Genomic DNA, 21727 nt, shown 5'->3' on the forward strand with positions numbered 1-21727 from the left:
ATATACTGAAAGTTAAATCAATATATAGAGATATTGAGAGAGACTTGATATTTTGATAGCCCCTTATTAATTATCATTTATACGTTCATGAATTAGTAGCAAAAATGGTCGATGACACTTGAAAAGGCTCAAGTTGGAGTATCTAATAGACTTTACAAGTAAAATAATGGGAAAATCGTGCAGTAAATTTGTATTGAATGATCGGGTTTAAATCCTGTAGGTACCTACCAATTTTGTTAGTAAAATTTGTAAGCAAACCTACCACGTTTTTATAAACTATATATATATATATATATGTATTTAATCTATAAACACAATCACGTGAACTGCAAAAACGTGAGCACATTAAAAACATTTGACACACTTCTGCGGCAAAACAGTAATACGCTTCGAATTGAAGGATGGGGCAGTCATCACAAAATACAATTTGACATCACGGCTTTGTGTATTAAGCACTGAAGTATGAAACCTAAAAAAGGTATAAAGGTCTATGGTATTAAGATGAGAATGACATTCACGCTGTGCTGTCTATGGGCGATCGATAGCTGTTTGATGATGTTTTTACTGGTGGTAGGACCTCTTGTGAGTCCTCGCAGGTAGGTACCACCACCCTGCCTATTTCTGCCGTGAAGCAGTAATGCGTTTCGGTTTGAAGGGTGGGGCAGCCGTTCTAGCTATATATGAGACCTTAGAACTTATATCTCAAGGTGGGTGGCGCATTTACGTTGTAGATATCTATGGGCTCCAGTAACCAATTAACACCAGATGGGCTGTGGACTCGTTCACCCATTAAAGCAATAAATAAAAAAACTTAGCGGGCAGTACACTCCACATAAATATGTACTATATACATAGTTGTCTCTTTAATATTAATAGGGTTGATTCCGGTCAAGAAATAAACTCAAATTTTACTTATTTATCAACATCGATCATGAGAGTCGCTTGAGGAATTAGCTGCATTTTAAATATTGTACTGGTGCAAAAGTATTTTTTGAGCCTGAGCGGGCGGTGCCTTTACTTGTATATTTTTGCAAAGATATCTGAAGGGCGTTTAGCCATTATTTCACTACAATTAAAAGCTTAGCCTAATATCATAACATTGTGATTATATGTGTAATATAATTGTGACTGTATATTTATCTTGTGTTTCGTTTAACCATCGAGTCAACTTTTTCTAGTTTCGAATTTAATCACCTACGCCCACTTGGTTACCATGCCTGGTAACTTTAATACGACTATTCTTTTAAGAACTATAGTTTTATGAGCTTCTAAGTGCAATGTTTATTTTATTAATATTTTCACTTTCAGTTAGTTAGTTTTCAGTATTTAAATTAAAATCAATAAATTTGTTATTAAAAAATTTTGTTGCCTCGGAGGCAGACTGTTTTATAGTCCATCTAGGTTATGACCCGAGTGATCCCCATCACTGATAGTCATCGTCTGTATATCATCATATATCAGTCACCGATATTGATTAAAAATATATTATAACTTGCGTACAAATGTATAAATATTACCTAGATTGATGGTCGCTGAGGTACCCTTGATCACGATCCCGCACTCTGTCCCTGAAATAAACACTTACTTTAGCTTTCGTGTATTTTTAAATTTATAAATATTATAGAGACGTAGCCCACAGCATCATCTGAGTTAAATTAAAAAAAAACACATTGCGTTTTGCCCGAGATTGGGAATATGGAAACATTTGGGAAATTTCTTTTGTCACTCTCTATTTCATAAACTACTAAGCGATTTAAAGATTCGCTGGTTACGTTATCGTTAAGTTGGTGCTATACAAACTTATCATGTTTTTTTACTTTGCAAATTTGACGCAATATTATTTTGATGCTAACGTTGATAGCTGCTGCTAACTCAGCGGCAGATTGAGTATCGTCAGCTTCCACTATCACCTTTAATTCGACGTTTTCGGGCGACCACTGGGTTCATTTTTAGAACAAATTTTCCATGTCGGTTGGTTATTATATTGTTACGCCGGTAAGAGTAGGGCCATCTATCACCTAATAGCAGAAACGAATATCAAAGCAACTAGTAACAACGAGAAAGCTCGAGAAGTACAACACCACCTATTGTCAGATAGCGGAAACACACATCGAAGCTACTTGACTTGCCCAGGATATTCTCGAGAAATCTAGGGATGCCATATCGGCTATAAAAGCGTTGTAGAGATGGCACGAAGGCACGAAGGCAGAGACTCTCACAAGGATTAAGCCCTTCAAATACTTTTATAGGGAATTTCTACTTAAGCAACAAAGTGCGGAGGCAGGGATTTTGTAGATTATGCCACATTTAGGTATTATTAGATTATTTTTTTATAGATTAGTTTATATTATTTTAGTTTTAGTAGTTTAGTTTATTATTTTATAGATTAGATTAGCTTATAGATTAAAATTATGGGCAGCGGCAGAATAGCAGCGATAGTTTCAGCTATCACAAAGCTGAGCCTCGACCTTTTTACCTCCACTGTCAGTATAATTAATATATTGTATTATTGTTTAGATTGAATTAGAAATTTATGTCATATTAATTGAAAAGTTATTTGTATTGTGGAGTAAATACATGTAATTATTATTATTAGTTAGAAATCTGATCTACTCGAAGCGGAACAGCGAACGGATCACTTAAAGTGAAGCAGAAGAAGCGAATTGAGAATTTTAAAGTTCTCGTTAAGTGTTCTAAGTGTTAATACAGTTTCAATTTGTACTTCGATAGTTTTTATTTATCCCAGCCGAACCCTAGCGCGTAACAATATTATCCTATTATATTTTCAATATAGATTATAAGTTACACCTTAACATATTTGAAGTAATTAGTTCCGGTTTTGGATCTTTACCAAACCCGAGAAATAGCCGAAATGCTGCCTTCCATCAGAATTTACCTTGTATAATCTATGACTACCTAGCACTTAGCAAAAAAAGAGTGTCATAGCACTCAGGAAATACTGGCGTGATAAAAATTATATCTGGAAACGTCAGAAAACTCCTCCACGTGATCTTTCTGTATGACCAAAACTTGTACAGGAAAAATCTAATGTAAATAGTCCATCAATTCATAACTATCTAATACTTTTTTTATTTTTCTCGTTTCGGTCTCCTCAATACTGAGGGTCGTGACCACCTCCTCGCAACAAGAGCTTATTCGGGATCATTCTACGCCATTTGCCTCTATCTGCCGCCGAGTGTAGAGCATCGTAAACTGCGGTGTCGAGGGTAGTGCGGATCTGGTCAGTCCAAAGTTGCGGGCGTCTACCTCGTGGTCTTTTTCCGTCCACCTTTCCAGTCACCATTAGCTTCTCCAAGCTGCCGTTATCCTTTCTTGCAATGTGGTCAAAGTATTCCAGAACTCTACGTAGGCAATGCTAGAAAGCTATAGTAGAAAGCCTCGTCTTTATCTGGAGTTCTTGGAGGATCGACATGTTGGTGCGACGTGCTGTCATCAAGTAATCACATAGCAACAACAACCTACCTCGTATTGTGGTCACTGAGGTATCCTCTGTCGCGCTCGCGCTCCCTCTCGCGCATGAGTTCATTGCGATCGCTAAAAAGAGAGCTAAATTAACACTGTGGTTTTCAAACCAAAATAAATAACACAAGATTGTTTTAATCAAATAAATTTAACAAAAAATCTCTATTACCACGTTTAGTTTGTTTATTCCAAACAGTTTCACCTAGTAATCATATTATATTTAAATTTAAAATCAAACAGTGAAACTTATATTCAGGATGGTCAGTAAAATTTTTGTTATCAATTTATTTATCACCAGCAAAATGAAAATGGTTCGTATTAATTAATCTGTACCTATTCTGAGGTTCAGTAATCTATGAGTGTTAATCAAAGTTTGTGCGACATTTAATTTTAACAGAAAGTGGATATGAATTGTTATTAACGAATTTTGTATCACTAAGGGAAATTTAGAAGCTCAGGAGACAGCACGAGGTTGGGTGGGGCCGTTACATGGGTGGATGACTCACATGTGGTGCTCTAACTCTGGCATTTCCGGGATTCCATCAGGCGCCCGCGGGCTGCTTGAAAACACCAGATGAATGAATCGTTATCAACTAATTTTGAACAACTAGCTGGATATCGGCCCCTTGAATAATGATAACTCATTGAACCCAACCCCCACCACCCTGGGATAATGTAACTTAACCAATCACTTTCGCAATGAATACCCGAATCAAACATTGCTTTTAATTAATGCAATAGATTTTCTAAATTCCAGGGTCATGTTTATCGTTTTACCAAATAATTTGGTAATAATTTACGTATTTAATTGTTCTGAAAAAATCGACGTGCCGAAAAGGAAGTTTGTAGAAATCATAACTAATTTTCTCGAAATTTATTCTGTTTTCGTAACTAATCGTTTAAAATTGGAAACCTCATGAAAGCTAAAGGTACCTATTGCGTTTTAAAAAAAAAGGAAACGAATATGATATTATGGATGCTGACGTTGTAAGGCGGACGAATGAGTGAGCGGTACGTACCTGTAGTATCCGTCGCGATCGGAGCGGGCGCTGTGCTGACGTTCGACCCCGAGCCGGTGCGGGAGAGGCAGGGTCGACGACCGACTGCCGCCCCCAGAACATTGTGACGACGGACCTGAGATATTATTTCATGTCGGCACTTTCCAAAATATCTAATGTGTTCCTTTCGCAAAACAAAAACGCTTACAAGATTACAAGAGTAAATTATCACAACGTTTCAGTAACAGTCAGGTTACTGTCAGGGCCCGGTCACACCTAAATGTTGCTTCTAAATTCTTTAAGTGATCCCGTAGGAGCAGAAATATTTCCTTAATTACTAAAAGTCTTTCCCAAAGTGTTCCCAGCGGCAAGAAAGTCCCAAATATCCGACTAATTTTACTGATAACACGTTTTAAGCCCACACGTGTGTATGTACATATGCTACCTATTTCTGACGCAAAGCATGCACGCATTCCAGTAAAGAGTAGGACATTTGTATTTCAATGCTTCTATCGTATGTTTTTAGGCAACATTCATTCATTACATGAATATTTTTAAATATAAACTATCATTCCTTTCAAATATAGAATTCTGACATCACGATTATTAATTTAAGTAACAGTGGTTTAGAAACTGGTATGCTTTTAAATGGTCATAAAGTACGGTCAAATACAAATACTGGTAAACAAGATAAGACTCTCATAATAATAAAAAATGTGAATTATTTGGGGATTTCATACAGACAATATTACTCTTACAGTGGTAAGTAATTCTGAGGCTAATTTTGAACATAACATTTTCTTCACAGCTTAAATGCTATGTTTTGTTACGAATTGTTTCGATCTTTTGCGGTTATCCTTTTTACAAATATATGTCACTTTTTTATTTATTGAGTAGGAATATTTTATTGATGTAGCAAAGGCTAATATTACGCACAGAGTGACATACGTTAGTAGAAGCTTTAACAGCTCCTTAAATAAGAATATTTTTCATTCTAGACTTCTAATATCCATTCCAAGCTTTCATTTTGAATTCTTGTCTATTTTTGTTTATCTGTTTGCCCTATTCATTTATACATAGATTTTGAAACCACCAGGTGTATTTTTATCTTAAAAAATTCACGAATTAAAAGTCTCAGAAGATTAATTTTCCTAAAGCTAATATGTACTATTAAGATAACATAAGCCCAATCTATATTTTCACAACCTATATTTGTATGTGACCATATTATGATTGAAATGCTATTAATTTAAGTGATGCAGTTGGATGTATTTATTGGTTGTGTTAATTTTATAGTTATTCATACAAAATAAAAATAATTTGTGTACCAATTAACATATTATTGTAAGAAAATACGCAATTATAAAAATAAAGTAAATTACAATTAAAATGAAAATAATCTTGAACAGATCAGCATGCAAGATATTTAACCGAAAATCTTATTCATTCAAATTAACATGAATGACACCAATCACCGCACATAATAAAGTTATATCGTCACCTCGCTCCCTTATTGCAGCTTCCTTGAGGTGTCTCAAAGATTGTAGAATGGATTCTTGGGTCGGCCCTCAAGAAAACAAAAAAGGGGTACAAATTAAAAAGGTCACATGAATTGAGTGCATAAAATTAATTTATGTTGCATTTAATTTTAAATTGTTTGTTATTTTATTTCAGAGTTAAATAAAATTTAAAATCTGTGAAAAATTTGGAATTAATAGTAAAATTTATTTGTACTACTTATATACTTACGTCGACGTGAGGGGTATGGACTGCGTTGGTTCGAAGACGACATTTTGTCATTCATTTCTAGAAAAAAAAAAGGTTGGTTATGATATGCCCGATATATTTTAGTAGGTACGCAGAACTTTACCTTTCTTTACTGGTGGTAGGACCTCTTGTGAGTCCGCACAGGTAGGTACCACCACCCCGCCTATTTCTGCCGTGAAGCAGTAATGCGTTTCGATTTGAAGGGTGGGGCAGCCGTTGTAACTATACTAGACCTTAGAACTTATATGTCAAGGTGTGTGGCGCATTTATGTTGTAGATGTGTATGGGTTCCAGTAACCACTTAACACCAGGTGGGCTGTGAGCTCGTCCACACATCTAGTCAATAAAAAGGAAAAAAGAATGAGTGGGACTGTCAGCAACCTAAGTCCTCCATGCTCTGGCTCAACAAGGCCTCGAACGTGTGCAGACTGTAGCTCTCGGCGTCCATGCCCTTGGCGAGGGTGTTGCGGAGATGCATCTCGTATTCGAGCAGGAGGCGCGAGGTGGGCGAGCCGGGCGCCGGCGTCGCGCTCGACTGCGACGCCTGGCGACTGAGGCACGGCTTCTACAACAACACGTCACGTCATCACGATTACCTTTCCGTTACGGCTTAAGGAATTAATTTGTTCAAAGGATAATCGACCGTTTAAACAAGGCAATACTGTCGGAATTCATTTGTTCGAATTCGTTGCCTTACGTATCATGTGCGTGCAGCGAAAGCAAATCTTAAAAAAGTTACTTTTTGATATTTGAAAATTTCAAATACAGAATATTACAACAATGGGACCGTTTCGGATGTTTGATATTTATAAATAACTAGATTCCAATACCCACTTTAAGTAATAAGGTTAAAGACTTAATTGTTTGTAATTCACTAGAATAACGGTAATTTTATCATTTTATTATAACAAATGATTACTTCGCAGCAGAAATAGACAGAATGATGCTAATGCTGATACTAACCTAAGGGATACTAAACTAAGGAAGAAACGGATTCAGTTTAAATATTAAAATTAATAACGTACAGGATGATGATGTTGCCTGGGGTCCCGACGTTGACACGGCTCCTGGTCGGAGTTGCCGTTGGAGGAAGACGGCGTGGTGGCGTAGCACTGGTTGTCGAACATGACGTTGTCAGAGGGCGGGGAGAGGTCGCGCTCTCCGCCGCCCAGCTCGAGGTACAGTCCGCGCCCCGGGTACCCGCTCGGGGCGGCGCCCACGCCCACGCCGCGTCTGTACCACACACATGCACTGTAGTTGGACGCGGTAAGTATCGGTCGGGCTCCGACGTCACAACAACAATTACCCCATATGAGGCTCTAATCTAATGAATTGGAATAACGGCCACCCTATCTTTCAAACAAGAATTGACTTCTACTACTTTGCTGAGTGTAATAATGAACCAATGAAAGTTGGTAGATAAAAAAAATTTGCAAAGAATAATATAGGCCAATATTTATTGTAATGTGCAAAGTTACTGAGCTTCGTTGATATCGAGAGATGAAAAGCCATTTGCTTTAAAGGTGCACTTTATTTGGTATCAGTATCAACAGTTGATGTTTTTAATTGAACTTCAATTAAGCTTACTCCATTTAAATAGCTAAAGAAGTTGTTTTTGTTATTATTATTTTTTCCAATTTTAAACTTTAAATGGTTCCCCTTTAAAGTTGTAAAAAACGTCGCTTAAGCAAAATAGCCTTTCAGCCCTCGATATCTATATATTAATACGTGAAGCAAAAACTTTGTTACCCTTTTTACGAAAATTGCGCGGACGGAGGAGTATGAAATTTCCCACACTTATAAAGAACATAGAGAAGAAGTGCAGGATGCTAATATTTTTTTTAATTATGCGTAAAAAATATATTTATTCAATAAAAAAAACCTTACACACACTACAATGTATTTAATACAACACATACGTATAAATATACTCTTTGTGTATTGTCAATTGTGAAACTTTTTTTATTCTTTAAAGTCTGTAGTCAAATTGAGAATAGATTAATATTGTCTTTAATATTATTTATCTATTATAGTGTAGTTTTGGCGAAATCTGTATTATATAGAATATATTAATATCTGTATGATTATAGAAGTATGTATAATAGTGTTTGAGAATAGAACCATAATAATGTTTAAACTTTTAATTTCAGTTAATTATGGTCAAATTACGGCTACTGCTAATTATAATTTAATTTGCAATTAAAATCCCAATGCTGTCCATACTTGCTATGTGATTTAGGTATATATTAATTACATATTTTTAAATATATAGCGCTTTTTTTTCCTACTTATGCTGATAGCCTTGAGAGACTATTTCAGCTTCTCCTTGACGTGTAGGTGAGCTCACGGGGCTCAAACGAGAGTGTTGCTAACAGTTACTTTATTACTGGTGGTAGGACCTCTTGTGAGTCCGCGCGGGTAGGTACCACCGCCCTGCCTATTTCTGCCGTGAAGCAATAATGCGTTTCGGTTTGAAGGGTGGGGCAGCCGTTGTAACTATATTGAGACCTTAGAACTTATATCTCAAGGTGGGTGGCGCATTTACGTTATAGATGTCTATGGGCTCCAGTAACCACTTAATAAAAATAGAAAAAACTGGCCCTAGCAAGAGCAGTGTTTCGCAGAATCTACCGACGGATCGGAAACGCGACCCACTGAGAAGATTCGACCAGAAACTCAGTGGGCTGTCCAGCGCATTGCGTACCTCTGTGAGCTCTGGCGACTGTTGTTGTTCACGACGTGCGCGTAGTGTCCGTGGTGCAGGTGCGGCGGGCGGTGTCCGTGCGCGCCGCACGCCGGCGGACACGGGCCCGCGCCCCCGTACCGCCGCCGACCCATCTCGGGAGAGGTCACCGGACTCTCCGTTGACGGCATCGGCTTCAGCATGCGCTTTAGTGTACTCGAATCTAATAAAAACATCAAATTTGTCCATTTAAAAATAACAATTAATTTATTAATTATTTATCTATATATATATAAAATGAATTCAAATGACCAATAAGATTTTGTCGCGCCAATATCATCCAAAAAACGAACGAATGGTACAAAGACACTTTTGCAAATGACCAATAAGATTTTGTCGCGCCAATATCATCCAAAAAACGATCGAATGGTACAAAGACACTTTTGCAAATGACCAATAAGATTTTGTCACGCCAATATCATCCAAAAAACGAACGAATGGTACAAAGACACTTTTGCAAATGACCAATAAGATTTTGTCACGCCAATATCATCCAAAAAACGAACGAATGGTACAAAGACACTTTTGCAAATGACCAATAAGATTTTGTCACGCCAATATCATCCAAAAAACGAACGAATGGTACAAAGACACTTTTGCAAATGACCAATAAGATTTTGTCACGCCAATATCATCCAAAAAACGAACGAATGGTACAAAGACACTTTTGCAAATGACCAATAAGATTTTGTCACGCCAATATCATCCAAAAAACGAACGAATGGTACAAAGACACTTTTGCAAATGACCAATAAGATTTTGTCACGCCAATATCATCCAAAAAACGAACGAATGGTACAAAGACACTTTTGCAAATGACCAATAAGATTTTGTCACGCCAATATCATCCAAAAAACGAACGAATGGTACAAAGACACTTTTGCAAATGACCAATAAGATTTTGTCACGCCAATATCATCCAAAAAACGAACGAATGGTACAAAGACACTTTGGCCATCTGGCGAAAATAAACTGAATCTATTGAATGTCTTTGTTCCTACAGGTAGAAATTAGTTTTTAAGGCACTTTGGCATATTTAACTCATTTTCAGAAATTTTAGCACTTCGGCCCTTGTCTTACCGAAGGTGCGATATATATAAAATGAATTGCTGTTCGTTAGTCTCTTTAAAACTCGAGAACGGCTGGACCGATTTGGCTAATTTTTGTCTTGAATTATTTGTGGATTCCAGAGAAGGTTTAAAGGGCAGATAAATATCAAAATGCTCGGAATTTAATAAAAATAACAATTTAGTTTTTCCTTTGATGTGACCCCCGTCGGACGGATTCCTTTTGTTTGTTTTAAGTTTATTTTATACAAAAGTTTAGGTCTTTTATTAATCGATAGAGGCACTACGAAGTCTGGTGGGTCAGCTAGTTATTTATATATATTATAGTATATTTGTATATAAACCAAATAGTTATTTCATATTATATGTAAACGGTATATATCTATTTATTGTATATATATATATATATATATATATATATATATATATTCTATAATAATGTATTGTGAATGGTACACCACAACATACCTACTATACAGTCAAAACCGTTAACTGCGACATCGTTTAGAACAACATGCCGGTTATAATAACCTAGAAAAAAGGTCCCGGCTGAATGCTATATGACCGCCTTATTAAAAACATTGCTTTATACGACATTGCTAATAACGACATACCTCATAAAACGACCACATTTAACTAATATTTCGGAGAATTAGATCTGTTAGAACGACCGGCTAAGCTGTATTGTAAACAATTTGAATAGGTATCTACATTTGTCTTCAATGGCTATTAAAATCAGGAAAGAAAACAATAGGATTTAGTTTATTGTAGGGTATTTTCTAATTCTTAGAAACAAAACACGTGCATGCGGTAGAGTCAAAGCCTGCTTCTTCATATCTCTTCAGTTAGTTTGTTACTTATCTATACACAAGACGTACCAAAACTTTGTGGAGTTAGTCGTGAAACTTTCAAAATGTCGCAAAAAAAACAAAACAAATTAATATTGAAGAAAAATCGCGTATTATGTAAATATATTTTTCCAATAATTCCCTATCGATTTGTTTGTACTTGCACGATACACATTAAACATCACCGGTTGTTACGACTATCGGTTTTTACGACTGAATATGAGCAGTCCCTTCGATGTCGTTATAACAGATTTTGACTGTATTTTTATATTTTCCTGAATTTCCCTAAATTAAACGCTTGTCTTAAAGAGATCGCTTTTAGCGATAAGACCGCCTATTGTACAAAAATATCTGTTTTTGACTGTTTTTGAATGTAAATTGTTTTGGTGTGCAATAAAGTGTATTCTCTTTCTCTATCTTTCTCTTTCTCTTTCTCTCTCTCTATAATATTTTTATTGCTTAGATGAGTGGACGAGCTCACGGCCAGCCTGGTTTTAAGTGGTTACCGGAGCCCATAGACATCTACAACGTAAATGCCGCCACCCACCTTGAGACATGAGTTCTAAGGTCTCATTTATAACAGTACAATGGCTGCCCTACCTTTCAAACCGAAACGCACTACTGCTTCACGGGAGAAATAGGTAGTACCTACCCGTGCGAACTCACAAGACGGCCTACCACCAGTAATTACGCAAATTATAATTTTGCGGGTTTGATTTTTTATTACACAATGTTATTCCTTCACCGTGGAAGACAATCGTGAGTCATTTGTTAAGTATGCACTTCATTAGAAAATTTGCTACCCGCCTGCGGGATTTGAACACCGATGCATGCATGAATGCACCGGACGTCTTATCCCTTAGGCCACGACGACTTCGACTGAAGCGAGAGCTTACCCATATTCATATCCTCAGTGCTCTTTGATTTTGTACGACGCGAACCAGATGTGTTGTTATTAACCACGTTGTGGTTGTGATGATGCGCGGCATGACGCTCTGACTCACGGGACTGGAAATTAATATTTTAATATTAAACAGAGCATTCAATAACTTGAAACTCCTAAGTTTCTTAGAAAATTTTCTTTTCCAATATCATTTGTACAAGCTGTGAGGTCTTCATTATTTTGAGGTGAGGTGAGGTTCGACGGTAGTGGTAAAGTTTTTTTATGTTTCTTCTCTCTACTATTTCTTATTCTCTTCGTGACTCATATTGCGCGGACTGGATAGTGTCTTGTTTTGGTCAGCAAAAAATAAGAAATAAATTGTTTGACGCCAAAATATCTCATCACTGTCACCTCATTCAATTACATAAAATAATGTGTATTGTGCTAAAAGAAACCTGTTGAAACTGAGGTTATGGTAACACCAGAAAGTGAATAATGCAGTTCTCATTTATTAGCTCGAAGTCGAAATCTCAGATGATTAGCAATAAAGGCAAGTAAATCATTCATACGGTTTGATATTCCTCGCGTTGACTTTCTTCGTTTATGATTTATTTTTAAACATCCAATTTCCTAAAAATCCTTTTTTTTTTACAACCCCAGATGTACCTAGTGTTCTATTTAAGTAGATTAAGTTATAGATAAATAGTATTAGTAACGGTCATAGTCATTGTAATAGATAAAGTCATCTATTTAAATATAACACAGATTTAGGGTGCGTTTTATAATAACCTCAAAAAAATGGTCTGGTAAATTATGAATAATTTATAACGAAAAGTTGGTTTAATCTTACATTAATTTAATCGGAAACTTTACTTTTTCACTTACAGTTTTCGTGGTCATAATAAATGACAGTAATAAACGAAGGTTAAATGGTAAACCTAGTTTTAATTATATGTATTTTATGTTCACGAAAACTCAAGAAAATACTTTATTAAATTACTGCCCGGCCCGTTTATTATTAATTTATCTAAAACATTCAGGAAACGGAAGAAAAAATTATGTTAACTTGCAAAAAATTGCATAACATACCGATTCATTCCCGTCACCATAGTCGATGCTCTTTGGCATGTGCTGCAAGGAACATTCTTTCCCAGAGCGAGTCGAAGTTGCCGAAGATTTGGATGAGGTAAGGGTCCCTCCAGCCTGCACGCCTTCAGACTTTAAATCTTGACCATGTTGAGTCGAACCCGCTGTTGCTTGTGATTCCTCAGAAGTCTGTATAATCAAAAACATCTTTGAATACCAAAAAGTTTCCTTCAAATTCTTCAAAGGTAAAATAAAGGTAAAATGTTCCCATTTTATCTCGTGCAACTTGTATTTTTTTGAATAATAAAATGGCTGTATTAGTAGCAGCGGCCGCAGCAGCCACTGTTTCTATAGCGCGAGTTTTAGTTCTCGGCAAAGTTGATGACCAATATAAATTCGTTTTTACAACTTTACTGCTTTGAACATTGAAAAACAATTGAACACTGAATAGTAGAACTTCCAAGCATGTTTGCTACTAATATCAGTAAACATTCATTAACACATGATAGTAATGTGTTTCTTTTTGTGTGCGACTCTTTTTAATTTCTTCATGAGTCATAAGGCGCGGACTTGATTGTCTCTTATTTCGGTCAGCAAAAAATAAGAAATAAATTGCTTAAAAATATCTCATCACTGTCATCTCATTCGCAACTAAATTGTGTCTTCCGCTGTGTGATGTCGGCTTAGAATAGCAAAAGCCCGCCTCTTCCCGTGGATTATATAAAAGGCGATTAAGGGATTCATCGGAGAATGAGCAATAGTGTTATCTAGGTATTAACAGGCGTACTGGAATCATTAACCTACATTTACTGATGTTAGAGTCTATCGCAAGTCCGCATGGGTATCCCGCAGATACAAACATCTTGCTTGTTTCTACCGCAAAATAGTCAAGTGTTCCGTTTTTAAGGATGGTTTAATAGCCGTTTACTACAAAATTTAGACCCCGACTGCATGTCCCACGGAGGGGGACAACATTGGCATCATGATGTCTAAGAGCTCTATTTTATATCGAGTTAATTCAACCGGAATAAATGAAGAAAACCAGCCTTTTAAACTAAATAAGGCAAACGCCAGATAATGCTACACAATACCCTTCAGGTCTATATTCTTCAAATATTTTTCTTGCTGTACAGAATTAGTGAGCAATACAAAAAGTTTAAAAATAGCCTATGATAAAACTGATTATTTAAATTCGCATTTGACAGCTCACGGATTTCTTTTTTTCGTTCCTTTTCTCTATTATTCCCGCTATTTATTTTAATTCTAAATTCAAATTTCGAATCTCGATGCAACCAGTAACTACTGATATAGTCTATCTTTTTTAATTAAACTCTTTCGATTTTTTTTCGAATTTAGAGCACCCATCCACATGAATCAGAGCGTTTTAATGATATTTATCAGATTTTTTTTATTATTCAGGAATATTGCTCAGTATTTTTCGTCTAGTAGAATATAAATAGGTACTTTATAAATCAAATTCAATAATGAACATAGTATTTACTTCATTTCGGTACAGCATAATAAATTGAACCGGTCTGTTTACTTGGTCAAGTTAACTGGTAATGTTTAAACTTAAATAAAATAAAAATATCTTTAATTTCAAGAGCATTGGAAGATTAATGGGCGGTGTTCAGCAATAGCCGAAGTCAATTGGCTATAAGGGGTGCTTCCTTTTGTCTATACCACGTTACTCGAATAAGTTCTTACAATAGGGATTTAAATTTTTTATCCAGAACGTGTGATTACTTTGCTTTACCGACAGTAGTGCTACGTCGACTTAGCGGGTGTAATGTGGCGCTAATGTTAGCTCGTACAATACATTTTTGTTACTATTTTTATTCCCATAAATGAGCAATAATCGCAAACCATAGACATAAACAACAATATCGTGAATGCCGCCATCTTTTAACACGGTTTCGAGCTGCTAATTGTCTCGTACAATCTATTTTATAATGGCTGTCCACCCATCAAAAAGGAACACGTGTCTGCTTTACAACAGAAACTGGAAAAAATTTCTAACATTAACATGCTGATTGTCAATATGCTCTGGTAATTATTAACCTTATGAATATCGGCGAGTTTTGATTTGAACGTGTACACAATTCTTGATCTAAATAAAGTTTTTACTTTCATGATAGATAATTATTGTTTATGTTAAATTATTGTGCTATTTTTTATTTATTCCATAAATGGATTTACGAGCTCACAGCTCACTTGGTGTTAAGTGGTTACCGGAGCCCATAGACATCTACTACGTAAATGCGCCACCCACCTTGAGATATGAGTTTTAAGGTCTCAGTATTGTTACAACGACTGCCCCACCCTTCAAACCGAAACGCATTATTGCTTCACGGCAGAAATAGGCGGGGCGGTAGTACCTACACGTGCGGACTCACAAGAGGTCCTACCACCAGTAAAAAATCTTTTGTAGAATACTTTCAAAATATTAGCACTCAATTTACGTAGAATTAATTTGAAAACATTTGAAAAATTTCTAACATTAACATGCTGATTGTCAATATGCTCTGGTAATTATTAACCTTATGAATATCGGCGAGTTTTGATTTGAACGTGTACACAATTCTTGATCTAAATAAAGTTTTTACTTTCATGATAGATAATTATTGTTTATGTTAAATTATTGTGCTATTTTTTATTTATTCCATAAATGGATTTACGAGCTCACAGCTCACTTGGTGTTAAGTGGTTACCGGAGCCCATAGACATCTACTACGTAAATGCGCCACCCACCTTGAGATATGAGTTTTAAGGTCTCAGTATTGTTACAACGACTGCCCCACCCTTCAAACCGAAACGCATTATTGCTTCACGGCAGAAATAAGCAGGGTGGTGGTACCTACCAGTGTGGACTCAAAAGAAGTCCCACCCCACTACCAGTGTAAAATCAACAATGTATAAATCGTACTTACGTTAGTTCCGTGTGTGCCAACAGATGCAGTTACGGTTTTGGGCGCAGTAGAAGTATTAGTTGTCATTGTAGATGTCTCCTGAGATTTCGGAGGTCTCGATGGTGGCTGAGATTCCGATTGACGCGCGACCGCTATTTTGTAACAATAATTATTAGTCAATTCAACTTATTATGAGAATCTTCTTGTTTTGGCATTAGACAACATTGATATAATAAAATAAAGATTTGAGCCCGATTTTATATTGCCTTTCGTATTTATCATATTTGTGGTGTATGTATTATTGTAAGGCCTCTTAAAAATAAAATAGTTTTACGAAATAAAAAACAATTTAGTGTTCGTGCTACATACCATCCAACCCTAAATGGAAGGCCATTTTTGGATTCTAGGAAAGACTCTTTAAAAAAATGTGATTTCAAATATCTAATGCATATTAATTGGATATAAGACCGCATTTACTGCACAAGGAAATAATTTCAACATTAAACTACGTGGTTAAATCGTGTATGTTCAAGCTTTGCTGTTTATGGAATAATCTAATTGCTGTTTAAGGGACATACACAGTAATTAGTCTTACTAATATAATTAGTTCCACCAACTTTAAATTTAAAAAAAAGCTAAGTACCCTTTCACAGAGCTACTGGCACGTTTTACTGGACATACAAATGAGTTGTCTACCATAAGTAATCGAAAGAAATTTACAAAACAAAAACTTTTATTTGTGATATAGTACAATTTTACCGTGAGGTGTGGCAAAAGTATTAAGCATCTTACGTTTCGGTGGCGGCTGATGTGTGGCCTGTGAATTTGTGACATTGTCGTACAAGGAAGTGGAAGATGTGGCAGCAGCGACTTTGTCAGAACGGGCTGCATTAGTAGCAGCGGCCGCAGCGGCCTCTGTTTCTATAGCGCGGGTTGTAGTTCTTGGCAGAGTTGATGACCCTGTATAAATTCGTGTTTTTACAGCTTTACTATTTTGAACATTGGAAAAAAAATTGAAAACTAGTAAAAAACTAGCATGTTTTATACATTTTCAAAATTAACGGCACAACGTTTGAGAGTTTTGAGGCGTACTCACTGTATCTTGGGTCTTGAGCTCTTAATCGAGCATATTGTTCTTGAGTCATACAAGTACATTGTGCTTCACGGCCATAGGTTAAGCTGTAACAGTAAGGGCAAATATGCATATAAATTTAAAAAAAAGAAATTATTTAATTATTAATATTACAACTATATATTACCTAGATCGATTAGGACTTGCTGGTGTAGACACAGGTTTCCTTTTAGCCTTAAACTTTTGCTTACTTCCAGGAGGTTCCAATTTTAAACTATAACTCGACGAAGCTTTGCGGGAAAATTTGAAAGATGGGGACTAAAATAAAAATGCAACATGCAATCACAAAATAAGGATTAATATTCGTATGTGGTTCGGATTAATATCTTTTTAATTTCCTGAAGTTACTCACACAACACTCTCTAAATTGTTTGGCATCTATTGGGGAAGTAAAATTGAGTCCCCAAGTGTCGTTAGTCATTGGATCCTTCCAGTACACAAAACATTCCGAGGCTTGACCAATACGAGTACCTGCGATAGTTAAACAGTGCATTTAATCGAAATCGTTTGAAACTGTATCATCATCATCATCATCATCATCTCAGCCTGTCCATTGTCCACTGCTGAACATAGGCCTCTCCAAGTGATCTCCAGTGCGGCCGGTCCGTTGCCACCTGTATCCAACGTGACCCAGCGGTAAATGTATGTGTAATATCAACTCTCGACGTACATTAATATAATGTATCTATACTAATATTATAAAGAGGAAAGATTTGTTTGTTTGTTTGTATTGAATAGGCTCCGAAACTACTGAATCCATTTGAAAAATTATTTCACTGTTTGGAAGCTACATTATTCCCGAGTGACATAGGCTATAATCTTTTTTGAAAAAAATAGGGATCCTTACTAAAACTTTAATAATGTAACCCAAGGTATAAAAAAATACCTAAATTTTCTTTACATCGCGTGCCTTGCGAAAACTATTAATGATAGAACAAAATAATGTACTACGACTTTGTAGATCACATTATTATTTACAAAAAGTGTTGTGACAGCATATGTCTAACTATTATAGTTATGCTGCAATAAATGTTCTTCTATATAAAAAAAAAACAACGTCAAATATCGTTGAAATTTTTGTTAAAGTCCCGAGCGGAGCCGGAGCGGGCCGCTAGTATTTTATAATGTGACTTCAACACTATCAATCTCTGAAGATCAGATATACTTAAATATATTGGGAACTTAATTACATTTTCTTATTTTATTTTTAAAAAGCCTTTAAATTAGATATGTATATCCTTTTTTCATTGAATTGAAAAGAATACTAAATACGTTCTAATTTAAATTATAATATTCTAAATGTTTAATACATAATTTAAGTGTGAATCCAAGTTTAATACAAATTTCAGCATTGACAATTATAATTGAAATAAAAGAAAATATTTAATATAAGAAACTTGCGAGAATAGTTAACAGTTTATTCAACAATAAGAAATAATCATTTGAGTAATTTCAACGTCGAATTACTGAATTTCGAATAATTACTAAATCATCGAGTGTAAATTTAAAACTAGGTTACAGTCGCTATTGGCTTGTTTTCCACCGTTATAAACTCTTTTGTAGCCAGCCATATATTGGCTAACATTGTATCTGTGTCAAAAATGTTAAACTGATAAAAGAGAACATTCGAATTTATTCCTAGCGCACATAAATATTAAATGCAGTAAATTGAGAAGACGTTCCTGGACTGTGACCTATTTAATTTGCTTGTTGTGTAATGTTGCCTGTCTGTAAACGTGAACACACACTTCTGTTATATTTGATTTTTCGTCATTGAATAAGATCTTTTTTTTTTATTGTTTAGATGTGTGGACGAGCTTACAGCCCATCTGGTGTTAAGTGGTTACTGGAGCCCACAGACATCAGATCAGACAGATATACGTTCTAAGGTCTCAGTATAGTTACAACGGCTGCCCCACCCTTCAAACCGAAACGCATTACTGCTTCACGGCAGAAATAGGCGGGGCGGTAGTACCTACACGTGCGGACTCACAAGAGGTCCTACCACCAGTAAAAAATCTTTTGTAGAATACTTTCAAAATATTAGCACTCAATTTACGTAGAATTAATTTGAAAACATTTGAAGTAATATTTTAATAGGCTAACCTGGTTGAAGTAGTCTCACATCTAGTATTTTATCAACTTGAGAATTGTACGCCGTGATATGAAATACGCATTCCGGAGAATCTTGAATGCATGTGATATTGACCGGTACCAGATCTTCGGATACCTGCTGCCATTTCACTGTACCAGCGCCACTAGCTGACACATGAAATACTTCAGCCCATAATCTGAAATAGATTTTGGATAAATATAGGATCGTTTTTTCTTACAATTTTAGGTCAGAATGCATATAGCTTCACCGCAAAAATATGCAGGATGATGGATGGATGATGATGATGATGATGATCATCATAATATTACAATTCTGTATAATAGAAGAAGCTAATAAACAAGTGTTGAAAGGGTTATTTACTTCATTTAAAGAGATCACAGAGATCAGACAGCAGTTTAAGAAGTTTGATTATTTGTAATCACAACTATCATTTTACAAGCACTAGTGGGCCCGCACTGCGGTAGACGAAATTCGACTATAATTAATTCAAATTATAAGTTTGAACATTATTATGGTTCTATTGTCAAAGACTATTATACTTCTACTAGCTGACCCGGCAAACGTTGTTTTGCCATATATAAGATTTCTAGGGAATTTCTAGTGTAGAAAAAAAAACTAACTTATTGTAAGTGTGTAAAGATGTGGTAAATGAGTGAAAGAGGTTTGTGGCGCTGTGAACGATGAGGGAATATAAAAATAACAAAACCCCATTCAACCACAATATTGCCTAATTATAACAAAAAAAAAAATTCTCCAACAAATTAAAAATGTTAGGGGTGGACAACCCTTATCACTTAGGGGTATGAAAAATAGATAGTAGCCGATTCTCAGACCTACTGAACATGCACATAAAATTACATAAAAATCGGTCAAACCGTTTCAGAGGATTATGGTACCTAACATTGTGACACGTGAATTTTATATACCTATCCTATATAATTTTATATACCTATAGTATTATGAATTTTTTTATTTTAAGTCATGACAAAATAAAAATAAAATTCTTGCAAAAAAAATTAAAGTTTTGAATTAGCAAATAAAAAATAAGGATTGATCGTAGAGGGGTGAAAATTTAAGGTTGTATGTATTTTTGTATGCTGTATCATAAAAACAAAACTTTTTGTCTAAAAAATAAATTAATGAAATTACGGGTGGACCCTTAACATTTAGAGGGATGAAAAATGGATGTTGTCCGATTCTCCACCCTGGCCAATATGCACGCTAAGATTCACTAAAATCAGTCGAGCCGTTTCGGAGGAGTTCAATCACGCACAGCGTGACACGAGAATTTTATATACATATTAGAGATGTCACAGATTTCGGCAAGACTACACTATAGACTTATAATTATTATGCAATAACAAAAGTTTGACAGTAAACAAAGAGTATCTATATATGTGTGTGTCTCAAATACATGGTAGTGTGTTTAATGCTTTTTATTGATTTAATGTATTATTATCGCATAATTTTAAAAAAAATGCATTCTGCACTCCTTCTCTATATTCTCTATGAGTAGGGGAAATTTCATACATCTCCGTCCGCGCAATTTTCATAAGAAGGGGTACAAAGTTTTTGCTTCACTTATTAATATATATATTTTTACATTTAACAACAGCTGAACGTTGAAAATTAAAGTATATGCATCAAATTAATAGATGGAGAATTAAAGTTTTATAATATATATTTTAATCGGTGTAACATTGAGAACATGTATGAAATATAATCTTAGATCTTTTGCTGGAATGAAAGCATAGAGGCCACGAACGAGGGTTCAAAAAGATAAAGATATCACGTACAGATCCACAGAAAATACCCTTTCTGGTTCTATCAATTGTGAGAGGGACTAAATGCATTACATGGTTCCTGTTCAACTTCAAAATGAGAAAGTACAATTCACCTTTGTAATCCCAAATTTAATTCGAAGCGACATTTTGCATGTTTTCTTGTTAAATCCTGTACATTTTAAGATAAAAGAACAAAATAATAGAATAAATGTTTTTATTATTGACTGTTGTAAACTATTTTCATTGAAATAAATACAATTTCGGGTAGAAAAAACTTCAAGTTTAATTTTTTCGAAGACATGTTAAGAGCAATAAGCGGTTCTTATGAACTTAGACAGGACAAGGATAGAATATTTAATTAAATAGACAGTAAGATATACGCAGACGCACACTTTATATAATGTCAGGGTAGGGTTCCAGTAGTAATCCCCAAAAACAAACTAAAAAGAGTTTAATATTTAGAGTGTGGATAGCCGCGAAAGTTTAAACCTACTCGAAATGTAATTCAAGTTATATTAAGCCATCTTGGATACAGATTACGAATGACAAAAATATTACGTTACGGTATGTAGTTTCATTCGGTATTCATTAAAATTACAAAATGACATGACATATCTTTCTTTAAACCAGAAATCCCATAGTAATCTTAGCCGTCTGTAACTAATGAATATCTCAACATAGTTGCACCGAAACGCAAATAAGCGAATGCAGCTGTTTTTTATGTAAACTAATTTTGTTATGCCGCTGCATAGAACAGATAAGTTATTCAAACAACGAAAAACACAATATTGATCATGGAAAATAACAAGAAACAGATCAGTTTGATACTTAATTACATTGGAAATGTTTAGTTAAAGCCAAATTAAAAGCTCCGTTGATATAGCAATAAATCTTTAAAATTTTTAAACTGA

At 35.3% G+C, this 21727-nt stretch overlaps 1 protein-coding gene across 9 annotated transcripts in view; it reads right to left on the reverse strand.

Annotated features, from left to right (window-relative positions):
• sif (guanine nucleotide exchange factor still life) overlaps positions 1 to 21727 on the reverse strand; it is a 116309-nt gene that overhangs the window by 75874 nt on the left and 18708 nt on the right. For 6 of the 9 annotated variants that reach the window (XM_089737016.1, XM_089737009.1, XM_089737008.1 and 3 more), the window contains 17 exons: positions 19023 to 19207; positions 17269 to 17387; positions 17044 to 17174; positions 16881 to 16963; positions 16577 to 16744; positions 15806 to 15936; positions 12879 to 13064; positions 11803 to 11914; positions 8953 to 9154; positions 7274 to 7481; positions 6630 to 6813; positions 6231 to 6287; positions 5983 to 6048; positions 4503 to 4617; positions 3990 to 4040; positions 3484 to 3555; positions 1518 to 1568 (listed from right to left, as the gene is read on the reverse strand). In XM_089737016.1, the coding sequence (XP_089593142.1) occupies positions 1518 to 1568; positions 3484 to 3555; positions 3990 to 4040; positions 4503 to 4617; positions 5983 to 6048; positions 6231 to 6287; positions 6630 to 6813; positions 7274 to 7481; positions 8953 to 9154; positions 11803 to 11914; positions 12879 to 13064; positions 15806 to 15936; positions 16577 to 16744; positions 16881 to 16963; positions 17044 to 17174; positions 17269 to 17387; positions 19023 to 19207 (2121 nt within the window). The remainder of the gene's footprint in view (positions 1 to 1517; positions 1569 to 3483; positions 3556 to 3989; positions 4041 to 4502; positions 4618 to 5982; positions 6049 to 6230; positions 6288 to 6629; positions 6814 to 7273; positions 7482 to 8952; positions 9155 to 11802; positions 11915 to 12878; positions 13065 to 15805; positions 15937 to 16576; positions 16745 to 16880; positions 16964 to 17043; positions 17175 to 17268; positions 17388 to 19022; positions 19208 to 21727) is intronic. The other 3 variants (XM_089737014.1, XM_089737013.1, XM_089737015.1) reach the window with 3 other exon arrangements.

Source organism: Bombyx mandarina, chromosome 22, assembly GCF_030267445.1.
Source record: "Bombyx mandarina strain Sakado chromosome 22, ASM3026744v2".
Lineage (NCBI taxonomy): Eukaryota > Metazoa > Arthropoda > Insecta > Lepidoptera > Bombycidae > Bombyx > Bombyx mandarina.